General features: G+C 34.8%; 2 protein-coding genes across 2 annotated transcripts; both read right to left on the minus strand.

Moving 5' to 3' along the window:
• Positions 1-5,830: 5,830 nt before the first annotated feature.
• LOC130821649 (uncharacterized) lies at positions 5,831-8,935 on the minus strand. The gene is made up of 5 exons (XM_057687438.1): positions 8,357-8,935; positions 7,694-8,128; positions 7,268-7,643; positions 6,849-7,028; positions 5,831-6,789 (listed from the first exon to the last, which is right to left on the minus strand). Exons 1-5 carry the CDS (start codon positions 8,933-8,935, stop codon positions 5,831-5,833), a joined length of 2,529 nt encoding a protein of 842 aa, XP_057543421.1.
• A 9,346-nt stretch (positions 8,936-18,281) lies between these two features.
• LOC130820153 (uncharacterized) lies at positions 18,282-21,892 on the minus strand. The gene is made up of 3 exons (XM_057685416.1): positions 21,403-21,892; positions 19,076-19,827; positions 18,282-18,969 (listed from the first exon to the last, which is right to left on the minus strand). Exons 1-3 carry the CDS (start codon positions 21,688-21,690, stop codon positions 18,435-18,437), a joined length of 1,575 nt encoding a protein of 524 aa, XP_057541399.1. The 5' UTR covers positions 21,691-21,892; the 3' UTR covers positions 18,282-18,434.
• Between the last annotated feature and the right edge of the window lie 3,679 nt (positions 21,893-25,571).

The raw sequence follows: 25,571 nt of genomic DNA on the forward strand, positions 1-25,571 counted from the left end.
TTTATTAATACCTACATTTAAATCAAAAAGCTCTTACATAAAAGGGTGGTGTGTATCTATTATCAAATAACGAAATTAGTATAAAAGTTAACAGCCTAAGGTCACCACATAGATTAAGAAAAAGACATTTATCCCTAAAAACTTAGGATCCTCATGATATGAAATCTCCCATTAAAGAGTAAAAAACTTAGTAATGCAATATTTGAGTGGTAGTGGATATTTTTTACTACTCCCTCTACTCTTTGAGAATGCCACCAAAGTTTTGTGTTTAAAAATTAATTTGTAAAATATTCAGCAACATAGATTAAGTTGCTAATAGTTTTTAACGCAAATAATAATTGATTCAAAAAAAGAACACAAATAACAAAATAATTTTTTCTCACATTGCTTTGGGAAACAAAATGTAAATTAGGTGCTACTTATAAAGAGCAAAATTGCAAAATAAACTTACACATAGTTTGGGGATCAAAATGAAAGTTAAGTGCACCATTATAAAAAAAATTTATCCCACATTGCTTGAAAAAAAAATGAAAATTACTTTATTTACTTTGTTGAGTTTCTAAGTGGAAATATAACATCTCCCCAAAAAATAAATATATTAACCTAATTTGTTGATAAAGTTATTTATAATGTTACAATATGAAAAATTAGTTTAATTCAAACATTCATCATCTGATAACAATTTGGTGAAATTATTTCATTAATTAATACTTTGTAAACTAAAACTAATCATAACTTTTCTAAAGTTTAGACTTGTTTTCAATGAATTTTACAATAGCTCGATTAAATATCAGTTAAGGTTTACAATAATTTGATTAAAAATTAATTCGAGTTAAGTCGATTTTAGACGGATCGAGTTCAATGGTATTTTGATTAAAAATTAAATAATTTGATAAAAAAGTTTTGTGCATAATTCGGGTCAACTATGACACGGTTTAGTCACTACTAGGTTTGTTGATCTTGGTCAATGATATTTTATCGGTTATAAAAATTGGTTGGAGTTCATGTTTGATTTTCCTACTTTCAATTATCAATCGATTTGGATGCAACTTCAATTCGATTAATATCGATTTAATAAAACCTAAAACATCACATATTTAGATCATATAACTTTTGGTTCATCTAAACAACTCAAATCATATGTGCAAGGCTCAAGTGTCCCTACTTATTTGGATTGAACATATGGGGAGAAGTTTTTGGAATTTTAGGAGTAGAATATCATTAGTAAAGTAGTAACTAGTGACTTGCTGAGTGTACAAGGCGGTGTGAGTCCATTTGTAGTCAATGTTCGTGCATGGTGGAGCAGCCATCAATTTTTAATAATATAATCACATTAAAAAATATATATATATGTTCATAGGTATCCCATACAATTGCATTTTTAATTGACTTTAAGTGGGATTCATTCGAGCCGGTTCCTGTAATATTAAAAATAATGAATTATAGTTTTATTTTTTAATTATTGGACTTGATAATGATCTATTGAATTTGACTACATGTTGGAGATGTTAGAATTCAAGCTGGTTAATCAATTTTACTTGGTTACTGGTCGATATTTAGGACTTTTTTAGCATATTATTCTCTTGTTTTTGTCTACTTTATTTTACTCTATTTGGATTTTGAGCCAATATGTGAAAGTGATAATTGTGTTTAACAATGAATCAAATAACAATACATATTAAGATTTAATTTGCAGAAATAACAAACACAAATACAAGACTTATTTAATGCTCGTTCGAGCAGCTGCTTGATAGAATCTAGAAAGTTGCTTCAATGCGTTTTGCTCGCCCAAGCTGATAGAAGGCTCCCCAAAGCAGAAGTGTGCTCATTCAAGATGTTGTCTTCGCAAATTTTTAAAAGTTGGTCGCCTGATCTGTCATTCGATCCTTAGACATGCATGCTCGTTCAAGCACTAGCTTGGTAGCCTTAGCTCGCAATGCTCTCTTAAACCACATGCACCAAAGGACAAAGGTATCTTTCTTCTCGGGCCATGATTGACAAAGATACCACCATAAATCGTGGATACCCTTCTCAATATCACCATGAATAATTTTTATAACCCAAACAAGTCATGCAAAAACTTGATTATTAAAAATACATGTCCATGCTAAGCAACCCGGCCATTAATATTTTGTACCAAAACAAATTATCTTCTCGTGAGGTCGCACCTCACGACTATTAAGGGCTCCTAAAAGTATAGGCTATTTATTGTTAAGGCAATTAAATAAATACATCAATAAATTATAGAAAGCTAAAAAATCTAATAAAATTCTAAAAACGTTAGAAACTATTCTCTTACTTAATAAAATTGTTCTCCATACCAGCATGTACTTATTTATTAAGCAATTCTTTTATATCTTCATCAATAATCCTCAATCTTTCCAGAATCCTTGTTATTATCTTGAGAAGAACCACCATTCATAACACTAACTAACTTATAATAAAATGAAAGTCATTCTTGCAAATTATATGCAAGATAGACATTTACCTAGGGTCCATAGTTACAAAGGGCCCTAAAATTAGAAAATGCTAGTTAATGAAATAGACACTTAAAAATTTGTACTTTATGAGTATTTTTTTTATCATTTAAAAATTACATGACACGTCTACATTTTTAATGCTAATTATAATATATAGGGTTCGTATTTGTTATTTTTTCAAACACCGATTTAAGTTCAGATTCGACACTCTATAGAGAGAGCTTATTTCTTTCAGTTTGCCTAGAGCCCATATAATATCAAAAATGACACCGAATAAAATTATAAAAAGAAACCCATGAGCTCATCAACTAAGTTCATCCCTAAAACCTAGCAAGTCAAATATTCAATATGATTCATTACAAGTTGCAAGATCTCAAACATACAATAATTATATGATAAAAAAAAATGACACTTTATGTCTTGTATAAGAAGTGTCAATATGCTATAGGAACTTCAATTTTGGCCTTAAACACAAAATATAATTAATGTTATCAAGAATTATACTCCACTATATACTAAGTGTAATTGATCACAATACTAAAATGAAGTGATAATGGAGACCAATGTGGATAGTTAAAAACTATTAAGGGCGGCTGCACCTTCAACAATCTTGTGACAATTCGTCAAAGTAAACCATATACTTTTATTATATAGTCTAAAATTTGTTATTGGTTGATTGTGCAACTTAAAACATTGGGACTAAATCCTATAAAATCAGAATATATCGTATATAATTTATAATTAAGAGGATTAATGACTATACAAATTGATCAGATAGTTACAATGACAATGAATAGATAGCTTTACAACTCAATGCTTCTCTTAAATGTGATTAAGAGACATAGTTTAAGTATTAATTACACTTTCAAGAGTCAAAAAGGGCTAATGTTTGTGATCTTTTGTGTTTATTAGTTTCATGGTTCTTATCCATGTAGGAGCTTTATGTAATATTCCATATATCCAATCCAAATTACATGTGTAGTACTCAAGTTGTGTTTTTTTTATTGAAGTCATTTCATAATATCACAATTCACGACCATGGTTATTAGAATTTCGATTCTCATTTACGATCTATTACTTTTATACTATACGATTAAAAAACAAGCGAGTGATACAGATCTTAAGTAGGATCTTGATACATGTAAGATCGTACGATCCTACTAAGATCAAGAATATAATATGGGCGATTGGATCATAATACGATTCTATGATCCTATAAAAAACGATCTGATCCCTTAAGGACAGTCAACAATAAAAAATTCTTATATTCTAGCTTTTAATTATATATAAAAAATAGTTAAAAATATATACTTATTACAATTACAAAAATTCATGTACTTACTGATTCACAATTCATAAAATTTATTAAAAATATTCTTTTTAATCAATTAACAGATAAAGTCAAATAAATTTTTACTTACAACTCAGAACTTTAAATAAACTAAAATGAACAAATATGACTAATAAATTAATTATTATATGGCACATCAAAACATATTTATAGGATTTTACAATCTTATTATCCGATTCTACCGATTCTAATCATCTTTCGAATTTCATTCTCCTTCAAATCATTGTAGGTTTTAAGTGATTTGATTTTTCTCTTTTAAGGGTTTTAATCAATATTTTTATGCCTTTGATTTCGATTATTTAGTGTTTTTATTTGTTTTTGTTTTCTTTGGTTTATTTGTGTCACTATTTTTCAGTATTGACTATATTTAGTGACGATGAACCTCTCTCAATTGTGTTTCAACAAAAGTGAAGATAAAGACAGAAATGGAAGAGGACTCAAGGTGAAGGAAAAGTTTCTTTTGTATTTCATAAACCTTTTGATCCTGTGTCCACCAAATGATCACACATGATCTTTATATAGGCAAAAACGAAAATAATAAGCTAGTGCATTGACAGCAGTGAAATAAGGACAAAAAGGACTTGAGAATATTCTCCTGCATATATCGTGAAGCAGTAAGGATGAGTGTATACAGCCCAAGAAACCAAAAAGTACACAAGCATAATTAGGAGTGTAGTACAGCAGCAGCAGGTGTGAGGGTGCACACCCTGCATGAGGACATCATCCTTGAACACCCCCCCCCTCAAGCTGGGAGTGGAGGCTTACTGAGAACTCCGAGCTTGGACAACAGATCTTGGTGCTGAGATATTGACAGGAACTTAGTAAAGATGTCAGCAACTTGATTAGTGTTGGAGATGTATTGAGGTTTGATAACACCTGAAGCTTGTTTGTCAAGAATGAAATGACAATCAATTTCAACGTGCTTGGTACATTCATGGTGAACCGGATTAGTAGCAATTGAGAGAGCAACTTTGTTGTCACATTGCAATGAAGTAGGACCAATTTGTTGGAGACCTAACTTCTTGAGAAGCTGTGTAAGCCAAAGGACTTCACACGTAGTTAGAGCTAAGGCCCTATATTCAGCTTCAGCAGAGCTTCTAACCACTACAGACTATTTCTTAGATTTTCAGGAAATGGGAGATTGGCCCAAGAGAATGCAGATGCCAGTTGTGGAGCGTCTGGTATAAGGGTAACTAGCCCAATCACTTTCAGAATAGGCTGTGAGAGCAGCAGAGGAAGAGGTAGCAAGCAGAATGCCTTGAGACGGATTGGACATAAGATACATGAGTACCCTTTTTACACCCTGCATATGATTGGTGGAAGGGTGGTGCATAAATTGACTCAGGAGGTGGACAACAAAAGTGATGTCAGGTCTGGTAAGAGTTAGGTATATGAGCTTTCCAATGAGTTGTTGATATAGGACAGGATGTAGAAGAGGATCAGTAGCTGTAGTGTGTAGTTTGACATTGATGGAAAGGTGGGGTTTGCAGGATTGCATATGGTATTCATATAGAAGGTCAGTAGTGTATTTTTGTTGGGAAAGGAATATACCCTGGAGGCTGCGATCAACCTCTATTCTTAGAAAGTATCTTAGGGTTCCAAGGTCCTTTATATGGAATTGGGTTGCAAGGAAATGTTTGGATTGAGTAATGGTTAGAGAGTGATTGCCAACAAGGATTAGGTCATCAACATACACAAGGATAGAAGTGTGATGTTGATTTTGATGCTTGGTGAAGAGTGAGTAGTCACTCTTGGATTGTATGAAACCAAAGGATTGGAGGGCTGATGACAGTCGAGCAAACCATTGCCTAGGAGCCTGTCTGAGTCCATAAAGTGCTTTTTGAAGCTTACATGCTTTGTGTGGGTTGTTATGGTAGTAGTCCACAGAAATAGATGAATTAGAGGTAATAGGGTTGCCAAGACCAGAGTATCCAGGTGAAAATTTCATATAAATGGTTTCATCCAAATGCCGATGCAAGAAGGCATTTTTTACATCCAATTAGTATACCTCCCAATCTTGCAAAGCAACAACAACAAGTAGGGACCTGATAGTGGTGAGTTTTGCCACAGGAGCAAAAGTTTCTAAGTAGTCAATGCCATATTTCTGTTTCTTTCCAAAATACACCAAACGAGCCTTGTACCTCTCAATGTTACCATTAGGTAGATATTTGGTTTTAAATAACCATTTGCACCCAATAGGTCCTTTGTAGGAAGGGAGATCAGTGACCATCCAAGTCATGTTTTCATCTAAAGCTTGAAGCTCTTCATTCATTGCTTGGATCCAATGAGAGTGATGTAGGGCTTCCATGTAGGAATTTGGTTCTGGTTTATGTGTCAAGGTGGATAAGAAGCATGTAAATTCAGGGTTATCAGTTGTGAGGGTGAGGTTAGAAATGGAAGTGGCATAGTCTTTAAGCCAAGGAGGAGGTTGTGTTGTTCTTGTGGATCTTTTAAGTGGTTGAGGAGTAGGTATAGTGTTAGGTGAATCAGAGGAACTGGATGAAGTAGTGGTTACATCAGAGGAGGAACGAGAGTAATGTGAAATGGTAGGGCTAGGTGGAGAGGTGTGTTCATCAGGCTCATCATCAGATGAGTCTTCCCATGAGGGAGGTCCATGTATTTGATGCTCAAGAGAGGAAGGGATTAGGTGTTGCAGCTGCTCAAGGGAAAGAGTATACGAAAGTATATGTTCAAACCATTTCATATCTCTAGACACAAAAACTTCACTAGTGAAAAGGTTAAGTAACCTGTACCCCTTTTGAGTGGTTAGGTAGCCTATGAACACACATGGAACGCCCCTGGGATTGAATTTATCTGTGTGAAAATTAGGGTTATGAGCAAGAGCTAAGCAACCAAAGATTCTGAGGGTGGAGTATGTGGGAGGGTTGTGGTGTAACATTTCATATGGGGTTTTATTTTGTAGGATAGGGGTTGGAATTTTGTTGATGAGATAGGCTGCTGTAAGAACACAATCACTCCAATATGTCTTAGGTAAACCAGCTTGAAACCTCAAGCACCTTGCTTCTCCAATATATTTCGATGTTTCCTCTCAACTCTGCTATTTTGTTGTTCTGTATGAACACAACTAGTTTGATGAATGATGCCATTGCTCTCATACAGATTCTTACATTGTTCATCTTTGAAGTCCAAGGCATTGTCAGATTTGATGACTTTCACCTTGTGATTAAACTGAGTTGCTGCAGTTTTCACAAATTTAAGGAGTGCTGCAAAAGCTTTTGATTTGTATTGAAGTAATTTCACCCAGGTTGTTCTCGTGTAATCATCCACCACAGTAAGAAAGAATCTGCGCTTCCCTCTAGTTTGGACTCTATAGGGCCCTCATGTGTCTTTGTGAATGAGCTCAAAAGGATAGGTTGTGTGAGTTTGGCTATGAGGAAAAGGGAGTTTAGTGAGTTGGCCATAGGACAGGAGACACAGGTTGGTTGAACAGTTGGATTTGGGTTAGGTTTGATGTTGAGTCCCATACTGGACAATTTTGGAAATGGTGTATGCCCTAATCTGAGATGCCAAAAAATCATATCACTTTGTTTCTTTGTGTGCACCCATCCATGAGTGATGTTTTCAGATGTTTGTTCAGCATTTAGTCCAGTATGGTAGGTAGGGTGTGTGAGAGCTTCAACAATGGTTTTCATTTCATCATTCATCAGATAATATAGCCCGTTTCTGCATTCCCCTATTCCTCTCAGTTTTGAGGTGTTATGATCAACAATCATGCAATAGCCAGCATAGAAATTCATTTTGCATTTTCCAGAATCGATTAATTTGTTTACAGACAGTAGGTTGTGTTTAAACTAAGGAACAACAAGAACATTCTCAAGAGTTAAGCCATTTTAAGTCTCACAGTACTATATTTGGTGATTTTTGAGCATTCACCATTTAGGAGATTTATCTTTATTCCTTCTTTTTCCATTTTAATATTTTCCACACACTTATTATCACAAGTCATATGATCACTAGCTCCTGAATCTATTATCCACCTTGCATCAACACTAGTATTAGATAAGGTTCCCATACCTGCAAAGCCTGCAAAGTTTTGCTCCATTTCATCATCAGAGGAGAAGGTCTTTCTTCGAGAGTTGGGCAAGCTCCTCAGCAGCTGCTCAAGTTGTTGCACTGTGAATTCATTGGCTGCACTTTGATGACTGCTCCCATGTGCATTAGCAACCATATTGCTTCTCTTTATTTTGTTAAAGTAGCCGCTTTGACCTCTATTTTGGCCACTGTAATTATCTCCAAAACCTCTTCCATTGAGGTTGTTCTTGAACTTTGGATGCCACTTTGGGTATCCCACCAATGTTCAGCATTTTTCTCTCAAGTGACCTTTTACTCCACATGCACCGCAAGTGGGAATATCACTTCTGCCCCTACTATATATGGCTAAGGATTCCATGATGTTCTTCATATGGTCCAGAATGCTCTTTTGGTACTCTTCTTGCTGTAAAGTGTTGCAAAACAAACTCTACAGATGGCAAGGAATGATCATGAGTAGGTGACTCCTCTGTACTCCATAAATTTCATTTAGTCCATTTAGAAATTGAAATAGTCTCCTTTCTTCCTGCTGTGTTTGAAGCACTTCAAGGAGTTTCAACACATCATTTGCTTCAGAGGTCACAGTAGGGAGCTGATCAAGAGAATCAAGTTCTTCCCACATTTCTTTCATTGTGGTATAGTATTCATTGATGCTGCTCCCTTCTTGTTTCAGGCTATATACCTCTTTGTTTAGCTTATACTTCAAGGATCTATTTGATACTACATATCTTTTCTCCAAATACAGCAAAATTTCCTTTGCTGTCATCGTGTACATGATGGTTTGTCTAATAGAATCTGAGACAAATCCCAATATCCAACCAATGACTGTGTCATTACAAGTGTCCCAAAAGTCAGCTTTCAATCTATCATTTTCATCTTTTATCACATTTCCATTTACAAAACCAAGCTTTCTCTTTGATGACAATGCTATCTCCATCGGCCTCCTCCACTTCTTGTAGTTTTGTGTTTCAGTTAGTTTGTCCACACTACTAATAGTATTTGGTCCATCAGAACCATAAAGGTATAGTGGGTTTTGGGGATTCATCTTCTCCATGGGAAGAAGAGATACAAATAAGAAGGGAGCACAGAACCAGAGAACGTGTAGGTATAAGGTCAGGATCACAGAAGAATGTTAGCACTTAAATCAGAGAAGAATATCCTGCTCTAATACCATGAAGATAAAGACAGAAATGGAAGAGGACTCAAGGTAAAGGAAAAGTTTCTTTTGTATTTCATAAACCTTTTAATCCTGTGTCCACCAAATGATCACACATGACCTTTATATAGGAAAAAACGAAAATAACAAGCTAGTGCATTGACAGTAAGGATGAGTGTATACAGCCCAAGAAACCAAAAAGGGCACAAGCATAATTAGGAGTGCAATACAGCAGCAGCAGGTGTGAGGGTGCGCACCCTGCATGAGGAGAACATCCATCAACAAAAAGAATAAGAAAGTCGTTTCTTCAACCTCTGAAATTTTGAAGAGGAAGGAATGTGAGGATGCGATACTTCATCCCAAGATAAGGGCTAAGAGGTCGAAAATTTACACCGAGGAAGGAATATCAGTTGGATCAAAAAAATTTATATTTGTTATTTTAACCTGTTAAAATTGGTGTTTTGACCTGTTTATATTGATATTCTAACATATATTTAACTTGTTAATTTAGAATATTGAAGTTGGCCTTTTATTATGATGAAATACTATGGATCTTATATTTTGTATCTTAACATATTAAAGTTGGTGTTACACGATGCTTAAGTTGGTATTATAACATATCGTAGTTAGTATTTTAGCTACATATAGATGGTGTCCTAATATGATAAAGATGTTGATTGAATATAATGTAGTTGGTGTTTTTAGTATACTTAAGTTGATGTTTAACACATGTTAAAGTTGGTGATTTATTGTTATTTAGTTGGTATTTTACAATAATAAAGTTGTTGTTTTGTCATCATGAAATTGATGTTTTAAATAAATTTAATTTTATATTTGATTCTTAACATATTGAAATTGGTGTTATATGATGCTTAAATTGGGATTTTATAGTTAGTGTCATAGTTTGATGAAATTAATTTTTTAACCTAAGTTCGTATTTTAACCTGTTTAAAGTTGGTATTTTAACCTATAAGAGTGGTATTTTAACATGATGAAATTAATATTTAAACCTATAAAAATCAGTATTTTAGCCTATTTTTAACTGTTATGGATTACGAAACAATTCTTCATATTAAACCATATACTTTTATTATTATATAGTCTAAAATTTGTTATTAGTTAGTTAAACTTAAAGATAAAGGACATCCGCACAAGGTAGAGTTCGGGTGGGAGTATTTTTTTTCCTAAAAGATGCGGACAAGCCATACCTATTCCCCCTCAAGGAAGGAGTAAAGAGGATGCGCGCAGTTAAGAAACCCCCAACTGATACCTGCGCTCCATAAGGGTCGAATTCCAGAACCTTCTACTCAACATACAGATGCTCTATCTATTGAGTCACAAGCGCCTTTAGTTATCAACTTAAAATAAGGAGTAAATCGTATAAAATCTGATTATAACGTATACAATTTAAGAGGGTTAATGACTATGAATACGTAGCTTTACAACTCAATGCGTCTCTTAAACGGGATCAAGGAAAATAAATTAAGTATTAGTTACACTTTCAATAGTCAAAAGGGCTAAGGTTTGTCATCTTTAGTGCTTATTAGTTCCATAATTCTTATCCATGTTGGAGCTTATTTATTACGTAATATTCTATATATCCAATTCAAATTACATGTGTAGTACTCAAGTTTTGTTCTTTTCTAACTCATTTAATAGTATTATCACAGCTAGATTTTTTACTAACAAGTGGTAAATTACGCTTTTCTTCTTCACAAGTCCGTCAGAGAAATTGTTCACATATCTTTAATCAAATAAACTTACTCATTATTGAATTAATTCTAAATGATACTAACAAAAGTCATGCAATTATTTGCACTTAATCATATCATTTTATACTCCTTAATGATGATTATTATTAGTAATTTCGTGCTTATTTTGAAGATGTATGCTACTTTACCCATTTTGGTTATTCATGTTGATTTTGAGCGGTTTAGATCATTTTTAAGCATAATTCTTATAGTTTTAGTGATGACGGAGTTTACTAAGGAGATTATTTCTCGTTTGAAGATGTTTTACTATGAAGATGGGCAAAAGAGCTGAAAAGTGTTTAAAATGCAAAAGTTTTAAAGTGAAATTTGATACATGCTCACTCTTTTGGTCATAACTTTTGATAGAAAGATCGCATTAATGCAAGGTTTGCGGCATTGGAAACTAGACTTGAAAAGCTTTCCAACGGCATATTATGTGTCTGATTTCGCAACTGAGCAAGAAATAACGACCGTTTGAATTTACTGCGATTTTCAGCACAAAACGCCGATTCGGCTTTTGTGGAAGAAAAGTGACCGCCGACCCGGCGGTAGGTTCTGGAAAAATCATTGTTTTGCTTCATCAAAAGCCGACTCGGCTTTCTGCTGAGGTCCTTGACCGCCGAGTCGGCTTTTGCCACTGACAAGCTTCTGACGGTTAATTTTTGGACCATTATAAATAGTGGCAGTTCTTATTATTATAGGGAGGATCATTAAAGTAGTTTTCTTTAGTTTAATTTTCAGTTTTCTTTATTGTACTTCTCCCTTTTGAGAGCTTCCATGGTGGAACTTCATTGTTACATTTTCGATTTCATTGCAATTTATATTTACGTTCTTCCTGTTAGTAAGTTTTCTTTATTTTTTGCTTTATTATTTATCTTTGTGCATTGAAATTATTCATCATGTTTATGTCTAGTGTTTCAATTAAGGTTTTATTTATCATTTACTACATGTTCTTCATCATTATGTCTAGAGAGTATTTTCGTCTCTAGGGTTAGGGCATAATTCTAATTCGAAGCATGGGATGATATTTTATTGATTGATTGTGTGAATTTGAGTCTATAATAAAATCTATGCTTAATGAATCTCAATTTAAATATCTTCATTAACCTTTATATTAACGGAAGTTTGAGATTAGGATTAATTTAGAATTGAGATATATTTAAGTTAAATTTCTACTAGTTTAGCCAATAAAACGGAAGTTTGAGGATTAACACTAGTAAGGTTTTAAATCGATATTAATCAATAGAGCGGAAGCTTGAGGTTAATTAGATCACATTTAGTTATGCTAATCGACTCCCATGTTAGAACTAGGTGATGCCCGACACCTTAGAGTTTGTTGCATCATTATTATCTTCATATTAGTTATTGTTTTAGTTTTAGTTCTTGAATCGTAGTATTAATTTCCCCAACCATATTATTTATGAAAAATTACTAATGATATAATATTTGGTTAATTTTCTTACTATAATACTAACTTTTGATTAATCATGAATAACATCAACTTTTGATTAATCATAAATAACACCATACTAACTTTTGATTAATCATGAATAACACCAACTTAGGGGTTTTTTCCTAGAATTTTCAAACTTTAGTGTATTAGCTAATTTACCAATTATTTTTAACATGTTATCCTTGAAAATTAGTATATTTATGATTAAATCATTGTAGGAAATATTATACTAGTAATTTTTTCCTTTATTTAATGAAATAAGTGATTTTCTTAACTATGAAAAAGAAAACTTAGAACACAATCAGAAAGAGATCAAGATATAAAATTATAAAGTACACTATGTTCGAGGATAATTAACTACTGATGGCCAATGGCCTTATTTATGGTAAAAACTATCCTAAACTAATTGGGATACATATGCCTAAGAAAAGTATGAGATTAGTCCATATGATGCACAGATCAATGAAATGGCCAATATCTGATGATATGTTGAATAAGTCGTGCGTGCCCCCCACATATTTAGTGCCTTTGATTGTGCGCCTAAACACAAATAAAGGTGAGCACATGCATTGCCACGAAAGTTGTTCTCAAATGCTGATGTTGGGCATGGGAGAACTTGGGCCTTGCTGATGCCCACCCAAACAAGTGAGTAGGTGCATCTGCGCGTGACTTTTATCCTAGACCGCTCAGTGAAATTCAAACAATCATATCTCCCTGCTCGGTTATTGGTGTTTGGCGTGTAATATATCATTTCAATTGTAAGATTCATATATTAAAATTTTGGAAAGAGCTCTTACGATATGAGAAATATGCCTATTTTAGTGAGACTTAATATTTTCTTTACATGATTTTGATGTTTTTCGTATTTGATTCTCTTTATTTTCTTTGGCTTATAAGCGTACAATTTACTCAAAAAAAATTCCATAATAAAAAATATCTAATAAAAGGGCTAAAAATCTAATAACTGTAGGAAAATTAACATATTTAGGAGATTTAGTTAACATATTTAGGAGATTTAGAAAATATTCTTTAACATATTTTAGGATACTCAGAAATCTTCTTATTATGTAATTATCTTCTTACCTTTCTTAGCATCCATGGCTGTGTATATATTTCAGCATTGGTCTCAATCATATTCAATACAAAAACAGTATTCAAAACCCTAATTCTTGCTTGTTTATTTCGTTTCATGGTATCAGAGCCGAAAGGTGATTCCAGGGCTATCGAACACCTTTTCTTTGGCTTCATCATTTACCTTTGATAATCCTAAAACCTTACCTTACCTATGGCTGATTCTGATTTTTCAGAAAGCCAAACCCTAACCATGGCACAAATGGAACATGTACTCCGCCTATTTCAACAGATGAACAAAACCAACAAACTTGAACCAGAACCAGAACCAGAACATTCAATCCCAGATCTAAAAATATCCGAAAAATTAACTCACCATAACTATACAAAATGGTGCAAGCTAATGCACATAGCCTTAGATAGCAGGGGACGGCTCAAACACATTATGGCCGCCCCTCCTACATCTGCTGATCCAAGTTACAAGCAATGGAGACAGAGAGATCCAATAGTCCTTTCATGGATTATCACAAACATTGATTCTGATTTAGTGAATCAATTTTTAGATTATAATACAGCATGGGATTTATGGAAGGGTATTGATACCCTTCTTGGCAGTGGGAGAGATGAGCTCCAAATTTTTGATCTCAGTACAAGGGCAAATGCAATAAAACAAAATAATGATACCATTGAAGTTTACTTTAGTAAACTAAATACCATTTGGAAAGAAATAGATCGGAGGCAACCGAATCCTATGAAAAGTGATGAGGACATTACCATTTTCAACAAATTCATTCAAACTCAGAGATTGTATCAATTTTTGGCCGGTCTAGATGAATCTCTTGATAAAGAGAGACGAGATTTGATAAATCAGGTGCCTCTTCCAACCTTAGACATGGCGTATGCGGCGGTTCGAAGGGAGATTTCAAGGCGTGAAATAATGATCCACACATCATCATCGGGGCATAACCCCTCAGAAATAGGTTGTGGCCTCATCGCACATCACCGGTCAGGAAAGTCGTCATTCCGGCGAGAAGATAGAACAAACTTAAAGTGTACTCACTGTGGTGGTTCGAGACACACCAAGGACACTTGCTTCAAGCTTGTTGGCTATCCAGATTGGTGGGAAGATCTACAAAAGAAAAAGGCCGCCACCAAGGCACCGGTACACCGGACCGGCGGCAAGGCCCTTCTCAGTACAGCAGAGGTCACCGGCGAGGAAGATCCCAACCATGAAGGTTTGTATAAGGCGAAAATAATGGAGGATGCTCATGAAAAAACACAAACCAGAAATGAGGAAGAAGAGAGAGACACAAGAGAGAGAAAGAAAAAAACGGCAGTACATGAGGGAGGGAGTAAACACTCTCCATCTCAAGCTTTTTATAGTAACACTTCCCCTAATACTAACCCTAAACCGGCCCACCCACAGCCCATTTATAAAAACAAACGGCCCACTCCACAAAACCAAGTGCAAAACCCACGTGACTCCATGATTAAAAATTCACCTTGGATTTTTGATTGTGGAGCCACCGACACCATGACCTTCGACCCACAAGATCTTACCCATCATAAACCCATTCATCGATCTCATATTAAAACTGCTAATGGAGAGTATGTTCAAGTCCAAAGTGCTGGTTCTGTTTATGTGTCTCCCTCTATGCATTTGAAAAATTGTTTATTGGTTCCGAGTTTATCACATAAATTACTTTCTGTTAGTCAACTTACTCGTGAACTCAATTGTACTGTTCTTATGACTTCCACTGATTGTGTTGTGCAGGATGTTCAGACCGGGACCGTCATTGGACATGGTACTGAACGAGGAGGTTTATACTATGTTGATGAGACGACTCAAAAAGGCCAAGCTTTGCTTGCTCGCGGTTCATCTGATCAATTGTTCCGGTTATGGCATAGACGTCTTGGTCATCCTTCCTTAGCTTACTTGAATTTTTTGTTTCCTTCGATTAAGAATAAAATATTGACTCTTGATTGTGAAACTTGTGTTTTGGCTAAGAGCCGTAGACATTCTTACTTACCAAGTGTTTCTCGTACCAGTACTCCTTTTTCTTTGATACATTCAGATGTTTGGGGGCCAGCCCCTAATTTTGCTACTAGTACTTATTCTTATTATATTCTGTTTATTGATGATTGTACTCGTATGTACTGGGTTTATTTTCTTAAACACAAATCTGAAGTGTTTTCTGTGTTTGTTACCTTTTATAATATGCTTCATACCCAATTTCAAGCCACTCCGAAAATTATACGAACTGATAATGGAGGAGAATTTGTTAACTCTTCTATGAAACGCTTTTTTTCTGATCATGGCTTGATACATCAAACCTCTTGCCCATATACTCCTCAACAAAATGGTGTGGCCGAGCGTAAAAATCGTACTCTTCTCGATATTACTCGGGCTATACTCCTTGAGTCCAATACTCCTGCCTCTTTCTGGCCTGAAGCTGTTGCCACTGCCACCTATCTTACTAACCGTCTACCCTCCAAAACTCTCCATTATAAAACCCCTCTTGCAACCCTAGCCTCCTTTGTTTCCATACCTTCCTCCCTTTCTCTTCAACCTCGTGTCTTTGGATGTGTGGTTTATGTTCATCTACCTCCACACACCCGAACCAAACTTGAACCCCGAGCTCTTAAGTGTGTATTTGTGGGATATGGGATACATCAGAAGGGATACAGGTGTTATGACCCAGTGCATAATCGGATGTATATTACCATGGATTGTGATTTCTTTGAACATTCTTATTATTATACCCAGCCTCGTCCTCAGGGGGAGAACACTAGTGATGACTTGAGCTGGTTATTATGCCCAGTTACTTTTGATCAGGAACCAAAAGAACAAGTAGGTGAAACCACTGATGTTGTCACTGAAAACATAGTATCTCCTCTTCAGACTAATCTTCAGAATGATTCTGTCCAACCCACTGAGCATCCGGAGGAGTTACAGGAGGTAAATTCTAATGATCCTGAAAATGTTGAAAACATTGCTGATGATAATCTTGCAGATATGGAGTTGCCAAACAGGTATGAGTTGCCACCTAGGAGTACGAGGGGTATACCTCCTAAGAGATATGATCCAGAGTTCGAAGCACAAAGATCGAAATATCCTCTTAAAGATCGATATGACAACCTCTCTCTCTCAGCTGTTGCCTTTAATGCTGCTCTTTACTCCAACAACATACCTAGAAATATTGAAGAAGCCCTACAGGATCCTAGATGGAAGAAAGCAATGGAAGAAGAAATAGCTGCCCTAAACAAAAATGAAACTTGGGAAAAATGTAAGTTACCAGAAGGAAAAAGAACGGTAGGTTGCAAATGGGTGTACACTATAAAATATCAAGCAGATGGTACGATTGAAAGGTTTAAAGCCAGACTTGTAGCTCAGGGGTATACACAAACCTATGGGGTTGATTACTCAGAAACCTTCTCTCCGGTTGCAAAACTTGATACTATTCGTGTTCTTTTTTCTGTTGCTGCAAATAAAGATTGGCCCTTGCATCAATTCGATGTGAAGAATGCATTCCTCCATGGGAAAATAGAGGAAGAAGTATACATGAAAGCTCCTCCAGGGTTCTCAGGTGATTATAAGCCAGGAGAAGGGTGTAAACTAAAAAGGGCTCTCTATGGGTTGAAGCAGTCTCCTAGGGCATGGTTTGGAAGATTCACAGCAGCAATGAGGAAGTTCGGGTATAAACAAAGTAACTCAGATCATACTCTGTTCCTCAAACGTCGACAAGGAAAGATCACATGCCTAATCATCTATGTAGATGATATGATTATTACTGGAAATGACAGACAGGAGATTGATACTTTGAAGAAGCAACTCTTTAGAGAATTCGAAATGAAAGATTTGGGGCAGCTAAAATATTTCCTTGGCATTGAGGTTCTGAGGTCAAAAGGAGGTATCTTTATAAGCCAACGGAAATATATTTTGGACTTACTTACAGGGACTGGTATGGTTGATTGTAAACCAGCAGAAACTCCTATTGTGACTCATCACGGGTTACAGATGATTGAAGGGGAGAAACTTGCAGATAGAGGACAATACCAGAGGTTGGTCGGAAAACTTATTTATCTTTCTCACACAAGACCAGATATTGCATATGCAGTTAGTGTTGTAAGTAGATTTATGCACCTACCCCAAACTCACCATATGGCAGCTGTTATGAGGATTCTAAGGTATCTTAAAGGTACCAGTGGCAGAGGAATTTTTTATAAGAAGAATGGACACTTAGATCTTATTGCTTATACAGATGCTGATTGGGCAGGAGACAGAGATGATAGGAGGTCTACGTCTGGATACTTCACTCTGGTTGGAGGAAATCTTGTTACATGGAAGAGTAAGAAACAGAAAGTAGTTGCTCTTTCAAGTGCAGAAGCAGAATTCTGGGGTATTGCAAAGGGAATAGCTGAGGTTATGTGGTTAAAGAAGCTCCTAAGTGAATTAGACTTTCCAAGAAGACAAACTTGCAGACTTTTTTGTGATAACAAGGCTGCTATTAGCATCTCCGAAAATCCAGTTCAGCATGATAGAACCAAGCATGTGGAGATTGACAGACATTTTATTAAAGAGAAATTGGAAAATAATATTATCAGCCTTCCGTTTGTCAGATCAAAGGATCAGCTCGCCGATATCCTTACAAAGGCTGTTAGTTCTGAGGTGTTCGAACAGACACTATGCAAGTTAGGTATCGGTGACCCGAAGACCTAACTTGAGGGGGAGTGTAGGAAAATTAACATATTTAGGAGATTTAGTTAACATATTTAGGAGATTTAGAAAATATTCTTTAACATATTTTAGGATACTCAGAAATCTTCTTATTATGTAATTATCTTCTTACCTTTCTTAGCATCCATGGCTGTGTATATATTTCAGCATTGGTCTCAATCATATTCAATACAAAAACAGTATTCAAAACCCTAATTCTTGCTTGATTATTTCGTTTCAATAACATGCGTGGAGAAATAAAGCAAAACCCTACTATTATGTATCAAAAAATAATGCTTATCAATGTACTATCGTCAATTCATCATTCATGAATCTCAAATCCATGTATATACAATTCGTGTATGTAAATTTCCCAAACAAAAACCTTACCTCAATATGAATGAATTACATTGGTGTTCTAAAATTCGACAGAGGTACTTGGGATGATAGGAGATTATTTTGCTCATTTTCTTCAAATTCAAGATCTTGATCACCCCCATACTCGATACTAATAACACTTCTATCTTTTAACCCCATATCAGACGAATCTGAAAATCGAAGTGCTGATTCTTCTGCACTTGGAGGAATTACACCGTCTTCCATCAGCTGTATTTCTGTTTCGATCAGTGCGTGCATTCTTGCACGCTCTCTATCTCTCGGGTATGTGCAGTAAAGGAATGAGTAGATGAAGCAGCAAACAGTGAATGGGATTCCCATCGCAGTGTAAAGTGCCTTAGCAAGTGATGCAGCATTTTCTCTGTCTGTTTCGATTGATTCAGCGTCTGATGATCCTATTGTCACTGGCTTGTATCCGTAAACATGCTGAGCTAGGATTCCAACAACCGGAGGAGCGAATGAGGCTAGTATAGACTCGAAAGATCTGTCCAACGCGTATATACTTGTTCGATGTTTTTCAGGTACTATTTCTGCAAAAATCGGGCTGACAAATCATAACAAATATCAGATATTGGGATAATGACATATCTTTGTATGTACAAATGTGAAAGCAGGAAGAAAAGTGTACGAGATTGGGACTAAGAACATACTTGTTCGTTGCTGGTGCGTTCCAACTTATAATGAGGCCCATAATAAAGAACACTAAACCGTACGAAAAGGCGCTTGAAGGATCATCAGGTAATCCCAACAACAGTATAGCAGCTAGAGGAATTGCAGAACCAGAACTAATCTGAGACAGAATGATTCGTCCCGAATTAGGCAAAGGCCTTGAAAGAACGTCACCCATTTTGCCTCCGAATAAACCTCCCAGAGCGCAAGAAATGGCGAAAATTGTCATGAAAGTTGCAGTTGTCTTGTGGGAAAAGCCACTGAGCTCCAACCACATCGGTACAAATGACAAAGCTGACCATGGAAACGAACCTGATACGCCCTGTGCAACAAGTATTTGAAACGATGGGATTCGTACAACTGATTTTGCTTCTTGTAACACTTCCTTAAATTCTAAGCAAAAGGATATTTGTGAATTTTCGTCTTTTGGTTTTTCGATTTCATCTGCAAAGCGAGGATCATGGGCAAATAGACGGACTAAAATTCCGACTATGACACTGATTATTCCAACCAAATGGAAGGCTATCCTCCAACCAGGAATACCCATGAACGATGTTGAAGCTATTAAGACGGAGCTTATGTTTCCTATGACCGAACCCATCCCTCCTGTAAGCGCTAACCAACCAAAGGCTGCACCACGGTTGTTGTCATCTGTGGAGTCTGCAACCAGAGACTGTACTGCTGGTATTACGATGGCAAGTCCGATACCATTCAATGCTCTTGAAACTGCTACCTAATTAATCAGAAGATTCATAACAAAGATCCAGCAATTGAGTTATAGGAGCTGTCCATAAATAGCAAAATTTCAATGAATTAGCTTCTTTTTACATCTAATACAATGATTATCCTAGCTTCCTCTTTTCAATAGAAGATTTTGGCGGCATGAAAATTCTTTATAGGACAGATGGTGTAGAAAGTATTAGTTTACAAGAAAAAATTAGGGAAATTCAACGTGCTAACTCTGAGCTTTCGATTTTTTCACGTGCTAGACAAACATTTATTTTTAATTCACATAGTGACCCTGAACTTTCTACTCTTCCATGTCGTAGAAAAAAGGTTAATTTCTCTGTATATTAAATACTTATTTCGAACAAATTTTAGAAAAGCGTGCCCTATAAGGCTTATTGCAATAGTTTATTTTTATGGAAAAAAATCTTTATGATGGATAATAATAAAGTATATTTAACAAAAATCGTAATTTTTTGCCTTTCAAATGGAAAAGTTAAAAGTTTAGCGTCACAATACGAATTTTTAAAAAGTTTGTCTACTAGATAAAAAAAGGCGGAAAAACCAACATGAAAATTTCCCAAAAAAATTTGATATATATTTTTTGCTCCGGTCATATGATATATGTCAGAGTTAAGCATCCAACATAGATACTGGATTAGCAAACGAGCAATTTAATAAATTTATACCCATAAGCATCAATTTATGAAATTACGTTTAGCAAATTGATTTTAAGTCTTGTTACTGAACAACAAATAACCTCTAATCAGAAAAATAATATCAATCTGGTACTCCTCTTGTCCTATTCCCATTCCAAGCATTTTTATCACTTATATCAAATAATATTTGTTTGAGTTACAACTATGAGCTTAAACTTTTAATTAATCAATCCAAACTGATCAAATAGATGGAGCAGAAAAAGAGAATATATGAAGGTATATATTGTTGATTGATGAATAATATTCAATTAAGTCTTTATGTTAATTCAAGTTAAAGGACAACTTCCTATCCCAAAAAAAACCTCCAATCGAATTAACACTATGGTAGAAAAAGATTCTTTCCATGATCTAATCTTTTGGTCGAGATTGTTTCTTGACATGTGAAAGTCATTGATTCCGCCAATGGCAAATCTTGGATGCTATTATAGGATTGCCAAACCTTCATCCTTTTTTTCCATTAGCAAACTACTCGGTTGTCATTTTTCTTTGTTATGTGTTATGGAATTCTCAGGAGAGGTTATGAGCATGTTCAACATGTTTGACTGTATAGGGCTCAAAACATTGGGTTCTTAATATTAATTTACGCAGTATATGCAATACATGTGAAGTATTTAAAGATACGAAATTGTCGGAAAAATATCATAAATTTTTTAAATTGCAAAACACCTTCAAATATTTATCAATATTTGCTCCGTCCCGTGAATTTAGCATTTCAGCTCTTAGAAGACGTGAATGCTACTAAAACAAAGTCAACATGAACTAGATCTAAGCAAACTAAATCAGATAAAGCAAAAACAAAATCCATCATTTTTTATACAAAAAACAATGTAATTAAACATAAAATGCAGAGAAATGAAGAAGACCTGAAAAAAGGTGGATGAGAAGGCAACAAGGAAAGTAGCAGCAGCCCAAAGAAAAGCTCCAAGAGCAATAACATGAGCCCGGTTATGGCGGACAGCAAGATAAGCAGCAAGTGGGTAACATGAAGATTGAACAATGGATCTAAATAAGGTTAATGAACCCAACCCAGTTGGGTCAGTATGAAGAGCAGCTCCAACTTCTTTATAAACTCCAGGTAATAATGATTCATCTGCTCTTTCCATTATTCCTGCTAAGTTTACTAACACTAATGTTATTGTTTCGGATCTCATTTTTTCTCTGTTTTTCTGTGTTTCTGCAGTTGTAAACGTGCAAGACTAGTGAAGGAAGCAGGATGAAAATTGGTTTGTTGACTTGGACTAATAGACTTCATTGGTTGTTTTTAAGCTTTTTGATTGGTTGGTTGATTAACAATTCTCCTTGATAATAGTGTTTTTTCTTGTTTATTTATTTGTCTTCGGAGATTTCCAAAACTTGCTCATCCAATTTTATTTTCTCTTTCAAAAGTCTGTAGGGATGAAAGTGGGTTGGGTTGAGACCCGGGCTGCATAAGCATGAGTTGGATAACATTCTAGACTGGGTCAAGATTTGGGTTATGGGCGGGCCATTAAAAAGGAAAAATTCACTCCATAGCCGTGGCACGAGATAGGCTTAAGGGCCAGGCCCACGGGCTAGCATAATTAGAAAATATCAAATACATAAGCAAATTTCTAAAAAAAAACAATAACCAAGCTCCATATAAACTTATTTCCAAAAGTAAGCGTTTAAAGAAAAACGCTCATACGAATGTTTTTGTTTGAATGTGGACTGATAGACTGGGTTTAAGGCTCAAAGAAAACGCTGATGGGCCCAGAACTTTTGTTTGAAATGAAAATGCTGCAGGGAATAGCATTTTTCTCTTCCATATGTTTGCCTCATCTCCCCCATTTCCCCATTTCAATTTCCACCCCCTTCATTTTCGAAATTTTACTCTTTACTTCCCTCTAATCTCCTCATATTCTTTCCCCATTAATCTCTATTAGTTTAATTTTCCCCATTTTTGTTTGTATTACTCAATTTCGTGGATAAATATATTTTATTTTCATTTTTTTTCGTTTTATTATGCTATATTAGGGCTTTTTTTTAATAATGTGTGGTATTTGACTTGTGAATAGATTACAATTCTTCACTCTAATCTTCATTGTTCATTTTAATTCCTGTATTTCATATATTTGAGGAAATTTTGTTGAAATTGTTTTGTTAAATTTCATTTAATAATGTTGTTAATGTTAAATTTCAATTTCTGAGGTTGTTTTCGATGTTACTTTTCATTTTAATATGCAACGGTTGGATTTTGACCTACATACAATCACTAGTGGAAAAAACCTCATTTGCTGCGGTTTTCCTTAGACGCAACATTAAATAGCAAAAATAATTTAGAAAAAAAAATTAATTAATTGCTGCGGTTTTACATGAGCCCGCAACAAATATTCAGTTGGAGTATCAATTGCTGCGGTTATACTAGTGCCCGCAGCAAATAGCTCATTTCACAATACTCAATTGTTGCGGTTAGGTATATGCCCGCAGCAAATACGCATTTCACAATACTCAATTGTTGCGGTTTTATTGTATGCTCGCAGCAAATATACTCTTTCAGTTCACAAATATTCTTTACTACTATTGTATTCTCTCAAGCAAACCCACCATTTTCGTCATTCAACGTTTCATTCTGCATCTACATCTTCTTTTAAAAACCATAAATTCTTCATCATCTGCTGCTTTCTTCGCAAACTAATTCATAAACCCATTGAAAAACACTGTACGTAATTGTTTCTTCAAACCTGTTCTTCATCTTCTTGGTTCATAAACCCACGAAATTTGGTCTTATTCATCTTCAAAACCCACGACATTAAGGTATTTTTTCTCTTTTTAATTTGTTAATCATTTAAGTTTTGTAAGATATTCATGAAAACACTTGAAATTTAGGGCAATTGTTTGTATACTAATTTTGTTTCTCTGTTTTTCGTTGCAGATAACAATAACCCACGAAATCAAGGTAATTATATTTAATTTACTAATTTGCAAGTTTATATCTTTATTGTTTAACATGTAATTTAGTAATTTAGTGCCAAATATATCAATTTATTTGTGAATTTTACATTATTCAAGTTTATGTTATTAGTTTGCTAAATATTTGTGTAATTTGTTAAAAATGTGGTTTGTTGTTATAGTTATGTCTTTAACTCTTAGAATTAGAATATGATTTTATTTACAATGTAGTGCTTAATATTGAAGTATGAAGTATAGAATTAGAATATAAAGTATGTATATTTAGGGTTAAATAGATTTGGTATAAATAAGTAGATATTTTTAGGGTTAAATATATTTATTATTAATAAGTATATATGTTAAAAGTTGTGTATTAATTTTGTTTTGAATTAATTAATCACACTAATTAGGATGACAAACGATCGTTCTTGGATGTATGGAAGCATTGAATCGTCGAAATTTATTGATGGCGTATTAGAATTTTGTAGTATTGCTGTTGAACATCAAGTTAGGACGAGGAGAGTTGGTTTTTATTGCCCATGTGTCACTTGTGGCAATGTATCAAAGGTAGATAGTGTTGATATCCTTAGGGAGCACATACTTCGACGTGGGTTTAGGCCTCAATATCATGTTTGGGTTTGGCATGGTGAGAAGGGAGTTTACAAAGAGAAAAGTGTTGTTGAGGACGTCAATAATGTGGCAGATGTCAATGAGGATGTAGTAGATCATGCTGATGGGTATGAGACAGATGAAGAGAATGTCGATGAGGATGTGGATCGTGTTGATGAGATGATGGAGGGAGTCGAGGATGAGTTAGGAAAACGTCCTCGTGTTTTTGACTTGTTGACAGAGGCTTCTCAAAAGCCTTTGTACCCTGGATGTACAAAGTTCACCAAACTAACAGCAGTATTGACAATTTTTAACATTAAGTCAAAGTTCAATTGGAGTGACGCTAGTTTCACAATGTTATTAGAAGCGTTAGGTGAGATGCTTCCTGAGGGAAATGAACTTCCAAATTCGACATATTATGCCAAAAAGCTTATGTGTCCTTTCGGCTTAGAGTACCAGAAGATTCATGCATGTCCGAATGATTGTGTGTTGTATCGGAATGAAAACGAGAACTTAGAAGAGTGTCCAAGGTGTGGATTATCGCGCTGCAAGCGTAAAGGGGCTCGGGATGCTAAAGGGCCCCCGGCTAAGGTATTGTGGTATCTTCCAATAATACCTAGATTTAAGCGCTTGTTTTCTATAAAGAAAGATGCGTTAAATTTGAGGTGGCATGCAGATAGGGTGAAGAAAGGTCACTTGCTCACACATCCATCTGATTTTCCGGAGTGGAAGAGTATTGATAGGTTGCATAAGACTTTTGAGGATGAGGTTCGTAATTTAAGGCTTGGACTGTGTACGGATGGAATGTACCCTATTCGGTAATCTTAGTTCTCAACATAGTACTTGGCCGGTACTGTTAGTGATCTATAATTTGCCACCTTGGTTTGTTTTGCACGAAACATGGCACACACAACACTATTTGGTATATATTATTGTGTTGAAGTGGTTAGAATTGAAAATCATAGTCATATGCTAGAAATTACGTGTTAATTTATTTGCGATTTTATGCGTTTTTAAGCTTTTTTGGCACTAATATCTATTTTCTCTTAGTGCTTTCAACAACCTTCTAATTCCGTTGATTGCGGCTACTACACGCTGAAATACAAGGACGATATTATAAAATCCATGAAGGAGGTTGGAGTCGAAAATATAGATGCCGTAAGTATTTGTTACGTTCTTAAATTATGTTATATTATATATATATATATATATATATATATATATATATATATATATATATATATATATATATATATATATATATATATATATATATATATATATATATATATATATATATATATATATATATATATATATATATATATATATATATATATATATATATATATATATATATATATATATATATATATATATATATATATTTACTATATTAATTATTATTATTGGTAAAATCTAATGTTTATTAATCTTTTAATTTTATATTATATTATAGGATTTATACGACATTCCGAGGGAAACGCGCTCTCTGAGAAACAGAGAGATGCGCTAA

The sequence above is a fragment of the Amaranthus tricolor genome, chromosome 8, assembly GCF_026212465.1.
Source record: "Amaranthus tricolor cultivar Red isolate AtriRed21 chromosome 8, ASM2621246v1, whole genome shotgun sequence".
Lineage (NCBI taxonomy): Eukaryota > Viridiplantae > Streptophyta > Magnoliopsida > Caryophyllales > Amaranthaceae > Amaranthus > Amaranthus tricolor.

What these genes read in the sequence shown, in the direction of transcription:
- LOC130821649 (XM_057687438.1), bottom strand. Translation starts at nt 8,935, where the DNA reads ATGGAGAAGATGAATCCCCAAAACCCACTATACCTTTATGGTTCTGAT. An exon ending in AAATCACCAAATATAGTACT is followed by an intron (nt 7,644 to 7,693) that starts GTGAGACTTAAA and finishes GTTGTTCCTTAG; the next exon opens with TTTAAACACAACCTACTGTC. An exon ending in TCCAACTGTTCAACCAACCT is followed by an intron (nt 7,029 to 7,267) that starts GTGTCTCCTGTC and finishes TGAAAACTGCAG; the next exon opens with CAACTCAGTTTAATCACAAG.
- LOC130820153 (XM_057685416.1), bottom strand. Translation starts at nt 21,690, where the DNA reads ATGAGATCCGAAACAATAACATTAGTGTTAGTAAACTTAGCAGGAATA. An exon ending in TCTCATCCACCTTTTTTCAG is followed by an intron (nt 19,828 to 21,402) that starts GTCTTCTTCATT and finishes CTGATTAATTAG; the next exon opens with GTAGCAGTTTCAAGAGCATT. An exon ending in AACGCACCAGCAACGAACAA is followed by an intron (nt 18,970 to 19,075) that starts GTATGTTCTTAG and finishes ATGATTTGTCAG; the next exon opens with CCCGATTTTTGCAGAAATAG.